The following is a 7,369-nucleotide window of genomic DNA, read 5'->3' as shown; positions in this document are numbered from 1 at the left end:
AAAATAAATTAAATAAATAGATTTAAACAGAATAAAATAAATACATTTTTAAACAAATAATCTAAAACTTTGTTTAAATTTAAGAAATATTTTTTTTTTAAAATGGTCTGCTGAAGGGTTGGATCTAGGTCAATTTGAATTTCAGAAATAAAACGGGAAAACAAAGAAAAAAAAAAGCATCTTTAAAATTGTAATGTTTTAACATACACGAAATCCTATCTAATTCTTTGATTCAGGTAATCTTGTCTTTGAAGCATACGTATGTACGAGAGAGACCTACAGTACGTTTTCAATTCATCTGTTTCAATATGGGGGCGGGGGGTGGGGGTGTGGGGAGACATTGTGGCACAAAACTTTCACTGCAGTACGATGCTGGGTTCTGCCGATAGCTACTTTCTCCGAACAGAAAAACAGCGATATAGTAAACGTCAGCGATAAAGTAACAGAAAAGTAGTCGCACATCTATGCAAGTTAGCGGTTCGGGATATGACAGTGTAGGGGACAGAGATTTCTCTACTTTGGACAGGATGTCCAGGCAATGATTCTCATCTTCTTTGTCGGAAAGTAGAGGTGTTGTGGGAACAGAATCAGAGTGAGCATTTGCGGTTTTATCTTTTTCATATCTTTGAAAATACAGGGAATTGTCTTCTTTGAGTTCTTGCCGCGTATCTTCTTTCGTCTCGGCGTGCACAGGGCGATTCACTTCCAGAATCTCCTCGCGACTAGTGCCTTTTCTATCTCCAGAAGGGTCATGGTTTTGAGACAGACGTGAGATGAGAAGCAAAGCCCACTGAATGACCACCTCATCCTTGACAGATTCGGCGTGTCTCCAAAAGTCGTTATAACTTGCCGTACTGTCGTCAGAACCGAGCCACTGTGAGAAGTGATCCCGAAGTACCATTCTCAACACCTCCTGCTGCTCCTTGAGGATTCTCAAAACTTTGCGTTTCCGCCGACGAAGAGAGGAAGCAGTCTTCCGGGGTGCCACCAGCAACTCTTGAGCGTGGTCCGTGGCAGACTGATATCTTTCTTCGCACGCTCCCCTCATGTTATCTCGGAAGCTCGTGTCGCACAGGCTCCTGGGGATGTCATAGGCTATACCCTGGCGAAAAAAAGAACGTAGCCATGTATTTCAAAAGAAACACTGCGAGGGGCAGGGCATCAAGGGACGGACAGTGGGAATGCCTACGCAAGAAGAATATACCGACCTCAAAACTAGGAAAAATTGTACAATTGGTACTCAAATGAAAAGGTTTATTAACCTAGGACGGTTATATTTTCAGCAGAGATCGAAAAGCATTTTTGTATACATGTACAATGTACACATGAACTTTTCTCGTTTTAAAGCTATCATGTCTCTGATTACCACACACACACACACACACACACACACACACACACACACACACACACACACACACACACACACACACACACACACACACACACACACATATATATATATATATATAAATATATATATATATATATATATATATATATATATATATATATATATATATATATATATATATATATATATATTATATATATATATCAGCCGCATGAGAAAAATGCACTATGGCTCTTTTCAGTCGTTGCCCGACCAGTGAGGAGGGCATATCAAGTTCGATGGAAATGGTAAGATGTTAAGCTGAACCGACATGTACTTTCTAGATTTAATACATTACATGTATCTTGAGGCTTAGATCTACAACTACTGAATAATCTGCTCATGAGTCAACGTTATTTTCAATTTTAAAAAAATGTTTTAGTCAGAGTTTCAAAGCACTTGCACCAGAATAAAGGTATATAAGTGCCGAAGATTACAGGTGTTACAAGAGTAAAAAGCACTAAAAAGAGGAGAGAATGGACGACAGATGTTTGATAATTTTTTTTAAAGGGGCAAAACCACACCAAAGCACCCTCCAACCACCTAAATATTAGATCTACCGCTTGCTAGAAATAAAAATCCTCGTCAGCTTGAGGTATTATAGTAGCTTAAAAGGAAGATGGGAATAGTTGTTAAGAAGCCCATTCCCCCCACCCCCTACCCCACCCCTCACACACACCCTTCTAGAAATCAAGGAAAAACTTTTAGGCTAACAAGCTTTCTATATCGACTGTACATGGTATACGTCACAATCAGGATTCTTTTTTTTTAATGGGGAGGAGCAAGGGCTACGTCACAGCAAGCAGATGAAGATACTTAATAGTGAAGCATCGTGGTGAAAATAGGCGCTCGTCAAAATAATGAAAGCAAGGAAACACGCATTTTCCGCTCGTTAAGAAATTTTTATCGACACACTTTATGTCAATTTAAAAATAATATTTTTATGGGTGGATTTTACTGAAAATAAAGTAAACCAAAGGCACCACAAAAAAATAAATTTAAAAAAATAAATTAAAAAGACAAATATGGCAAATTTTCATTTTCCAAGGACACTCAAGTTTTGAAAGTCACCAAACTTTGGCGGCCATTTTCTCGCTAATTTTACCTCTGAAACCATACAACACCACCTCTTTTAATCGGAAATATTTCGACTTCTCTTCAAGATAGAAGAGTATTCTTTCAAAGCAAAAGCAGGATAATTGAACAATTAAGCTTTAAGATGAGACAAATAATTCAATAGGTTAGTAAGAAATTGACAAGCGGCTGATTCCCTTGCGTCGTGACACCACCTTGGTATGGAAGTACGTTACATCATTATGTATTTGTGAGGCAGCGTGGTGAAATCAGGCGCTCGTAAAAGTAACAAAATCAGAGAAACAGGCATTTTTCTGCCAGTTTGGAAAATTTTATCGAATTTTTATTTTTTGCTCAGCACATTTCCATATGAATTTTACTTATAAACATTGATTTAAGGCACAAAATATGTCATTTTTCAGTTTTCAATGACTCTTTAGCTATTGGAGTTACCAAACTTTTGAGGCCATTTTCTTGCTAATTTCACTGAAACCAGGCAACCCCACTTTCTTCAATCGCAAGTATCTGTAGTTCTATTCAAGATAAATGGATATTTATTTCTTTGGAAGCAAGGCAAATACATCAACTCCACAAGCCCAAACATTGACGAGCGCCTGATTCCATTGCGGCGTGACACACCTTGATGGGAAAGTACGTTACATCATAATGTATTTCCTCATTGAGCTAATGTACTTAACCCCGCAAGGCGAAGAGTTGAACCATTGTACTTTGCACATCCGCTGACGTCAGTGAGCTCTTGCGAATCCAAGTGTCAACAAGTTGGAAGACTACAAGCACAGTCGATCCCACTTTATTTCTGGACTGCTTAAAGCTTTAAAATATAGAATGTTAAGGGGAAAGAAGGTTGGAGTGAGATAGTGGTAACTACCAAACGCATTCCGTATTACTGAAGACCCAGGCTCTACCTCTGCAGAACCCCACTGAATTTTAAGCACAAGGGGGCTATCCCGAAAAATGCTGTTTTGAGAAAATCGAAGGTGACGTTTTTGGACCCTTGTTCAGTTTCTTTAAAAGACAAGGAGATTTTTCTCTATAACCAAACAAATATATACACACCAATGAAACCAAACTTCTCCTATAGGTAGGGTAATGCCCACTTTTGGTGTAGGTCAAAATTTCTGGAAACCCCCGACATCTGGGTTAGCCCGCTTGTCCTTAAAAGCGACCAATTACCCAACGCATTCCGTGGTCCTGAAGACCCAGGTTCTATCTCTGCAGATCCAAACTGAATATCTACTTGGGGATTGTTTCATGGCTCTCCGCACATGTTACTTTGTACCTCCGGGGTTGTATTCTTCACATTTTAGAATACTTCTAGTGCGAAGATCTCTTTGAAACTTTCAGTGTTTCTAAAAAAATTCATAATTTTGACAGACTGCTATGCAAAGCGTACGGATCAGATTAACGCGTAAATTTCCTTTTTGAAAGTGGTGGCACAGAGTTGCCCACGTCGCATGGATACGATAATAAAACACGACGTACGGATAGGGTTAAAGAAAACCCCCCAAAACAAATAAACAAACAAACAAACAAAAGCAAAGCAAAACTTGACCAACTAGAAACTTGTGCTGACCAAAGTATTCTAATACAGTTAGGCATTAAAATCTAGATCAAGTTCTCGGGTTACTTACATAAAACTAAAACAACCTGATCTGTTTTATAAATCGACGGAGATTAACCCCACCCCCTAAAAAAAACAACAACAACAACAACCAGGAATGAAAAATAAAAACAAATGAAAAGGAAACCGGCAAATTATCTGCATCGGGAATACAGGTGTATTTGGTTGTTTTTCTTTTTCTCTTCCTTACTATCGGGTATTAATTTAAAATAATAAATACAGTATTATGTATCGCACAAATTCCCACTCAACAGCAAACTCTACCCACCCCACAATCTATTACAATACCTGCAATACACTAATAGATCTGAAAGCATTTTCGAACCATTCTGAAACAAATTCAACTTCCCGGAAAACCCATAGTGCACGGGTATTCAAATAATGATCTGTTATCAGAACGACATATACGTGTGTCAAGAGTCTAGTGTGGCCTAGAACATTAACAAAACATAGTTCATTTCAAAAACATAAGATGCTGTTTTTTTGGTTATGGCCAAATGGACTGTAGCGTAGGCCTCAGACTCACAGTAAGTGCATTCTACATTTATTATCTCTACATAATATTATATTTGTGAAAGTCGGTCACTTTGGCCGCCTAAAACTTCCGAACCACTTATCTTTCGAATTTGACAAAATTAATGGCGATTCAGATTCATTTAAAGGGTGCACAGTTTCATTGAGGAGCCTGGAGTCACTGTAGTTTAATTTTCGGTTTTTCATTAGTTTCGTTTTGATCAAACCTTGGGAAAGTTCGTCTTCTAAGACGCCATAGTAAACAAGTGAGGTTTCCGTTCTCTAGCCGTGCGCAGTGTTTCCACAATGACTTGACGATCGACGATCATTTTAAGTCCGTTCATCGAACGTGTACCCAGCTAGTTTATAATATTTGCAAGACAGTTCAGTTTTAAGTGTCTTAACTGGCAACAGTACTCTATGTCTGCTGCAGGAAAGAGGGCAATCGGATGGCACCACAGATAGGTCCTACCCTTTACTTTACCCCTGTGGTTTTTGTAGAAGGAAAGTATAAACCAACCTGTCTTCTCGCATCTCGATAACCACAGCCCTCTTTTTCCTACGTCTTACTTAACCAAGAGAGAAGCTCTCGAGCAGCGGCGCACATCTACTAGTGGAAGTGGAGCCTTTAAATGTTAAAACGTGGCACATTTTTCTCTGCCAGAGTTGATCACTTTTAAGCACTTGGGGGCTCTCCCCCCAAAAATCTGTTTTGAGAAAATCGAAGGTAAAGTTTTTGATCCTTGTTCAGTTTCTTTAAAAGACAAGGAGAGTTTTCTCTATAATCAAACACTTATACACACCAAAGAAACCAAACTTCTCCTATATGTAGGGCAATGACCACTTTTGGTGTAGGTCAAGATTTCTGGAAACCCCCGGAACCTGGGTTAACACGCTTGTCCTTAAACGCGATCAATTGTTCTCATTGGCCCCCAGCAAAAGCCACAAGTAAATAAAACCTTTAATTCTTCAACTTCATTTTCTTCTATTTCGCTGGAGAAATATTCTCCACTGCGGATGTATTGATCATCGTAATACAAATAAAACCTTTAATTCTTCAACTTCATTTTCTTCTATTTCGCTGGAGAAATATTCTCCACTGCGGATGTATTGATCATCGTCAAACATTGACGGACGAGCTATTTATACGGGGTGCCCACTACGGATGGGATTGGCGGGTCGGGCCGATCGCCCAACTCGGTCGCCTCAAAAACAAACGTATTCGTTTTCAGTTTCAGGCGACCGAGTCAGGCGATCGGCCCGATTCAGCCGTAGGGCACCCTGTATAATGTTACTGTCCCCCCCCCCCCCACCCCCACGGCGACCACGGACCTGTACAGTGAGTCAAGTATATGTATCTTCAAAATGGGGAAAAGGGGGGGGGGGGGCAACTTCACTTTGACGACTTAATTTTCCTTTCCCTTTCAGCAACTTACACACTGGTAGCAAACGTCATGGCGATTGCAGGAAGGCGTGAAGGTTTGTTTGTAGACGAAGGGCAAGCCGAAGGGAATGCTGCAGCCGTTCACTTCAAAACGATCACAGAAGTCAGGGTCACTCCAAGAAAGAACCTGTGGGGTGTCAATGGGAGAGTTTTCTGGGAAACTAGTGCTGTCTTGGAAGGTTTCCACTCCGGGTACGACTTCCTGTAAGTCTGTGCCACCACTGTTAGGCGATCTGTTGCGGTGGAGGTCAGCTGTGATAAAGGCAGATCGGTAGGTTGATGATTTCTCGGCTTGTATCCCACAGAATGATGACGTCATAAGCACGCATGACCAGCAGATGACAAGTCTTAGTGACGTCAAGCCATTGGTAGGAGACATCATAAGCAGCAGAAACACCTGTATGAAAGGGAGGGGGAGTCAAATTCGTGTCACATGAATTTTTTTTTTTTTAAGGCGAGGTTTTTGTTTTGTTTTTTTAAGACTGTTTGCTAGATTTTTTTTTGCTTGTTTGTTTGTGGACCGCCCAAATTTTGGGGAAACTACGGCAATAATGTTATTGTTCAACAGCTGTCTCTGGATAGCTCTAAAGGGGACGACTCAGTTCTTGTTGAAATATCGCTATCCCAGATATACAGGGTATTTTCTGTTCAGTAACTAGTTTTGAGAAATTTGACGTTATAAATTTAGAGTTTCACAACATGTCAAGCTTTTTCGAAAACAGTTCTTTGAATATCTTGATAACAACCACGAATAATCTTACGATTTTGATAGAGTAGAGAGAACATTTGGTTTCTGACCTCATGGTCTTTTTCGCTCAAAATGTTAAAAAATGTCAGATAGAACGTTGTAATTTGAAGGTAGTGATACATGCACGCACATAAAAGGTCGCTTTTAAGCTCTAGGGGGCTATCCCGAAAAATGCTGTTTTGAGAAAATCGAGGTAAACTTTTTGGACCCATATTCAATTTCTTTAAAATACAAGGAGAGTTTTCTCAATAAACAAACACATATGCTCATCAGTGAAACCAAACTTCTCCTATAGGTAGGGCAATTCCCCCAAAATCTGGGTTATCCCACTTGTCCATAAAAGCGACCAAAATATATGTTATGAGAGCTTGGAATTGGACTGGGCGCCAGCAGAAGATCAAGACTTAGTGGGAGGAGCAGAAGGATATTAATAGTTACTCCACCGTTAGGCGATCTGTGCATACTATAAGGGTGTGGGGAGAAAGAGAGAGAGAGAGAGAGAGAGAGAGAGAGAGAGAGAGAGAGAGAGAGAGAGAGAGAGAAAACAAAGGGAGG

The 7,369-nt window shown here is 39.9% G+C and overlaps 1 protein-coding gene across 1 annotated transcript; it reads right to left on the bottom strand.

Annotated features, from left to right (window-relative positions):
• Positions 1–89: 89 nt before the first annotated feature.
• On the bottom strand, positions 90–6,772 carry LOC101852004. The gene is made up of 2 exons (XM_005092795.3): positions 6,059–6,772; positions 90–1,102 (listed from the first exon to the last, which is right to left on the bottom strand). Exons 1-2 carry the CDS (start codon positions 6,446–6,448, stop codon positions 290–292), a joined length of 1,203 nt encoding a protein of 400 aa, XP_005092852.1. The 5' UTR covers positions 6,449–6,772; the 3' UTR covers positions 90–289.
• Between the last annotated feature and the right edge of the window lie 597 nt (positions 6,773–7,369).

Source organism: Aplysia californica, unplaced genomic scaffold, assembly GCF_000002075.1.
Source record: "Aplysia californica isolate F4 #8 unplaced genomic scaffold, AplCal3.0 scaffold00053, whole genome shotgun sequence".
In the NCBI taxonomy this organism is placed as follows: Eukaryota; Metazoa; Mollusca; class Gastropoda; order Aplysiida; family Aplysiidae; genus Aplysia; species Aplysia californica.
The sequence above is the reverse complement of the archived record's forward strand: the minus strand, read 5'-3'. Positions and strand labels throughout refer to the sequence as shown.

Excerpts from the sequence above, each read along its gene's own strand:
- LOC101852004 (XM_005092795.3), bottom strand. The coding sequence starts at position 6,448 with ATGATGTCTCCTACCAATGGCTTGACGTCACTAAGACTTGTCATCTGC. Across the intron at positions 1,103-6,058 it reads ATGACGTTTGCTACCAGTGT|GGTATAGCCTATGACATCCC; the intron begins GTAAGTTGCTGA and ends TTTTTTCGCCAG.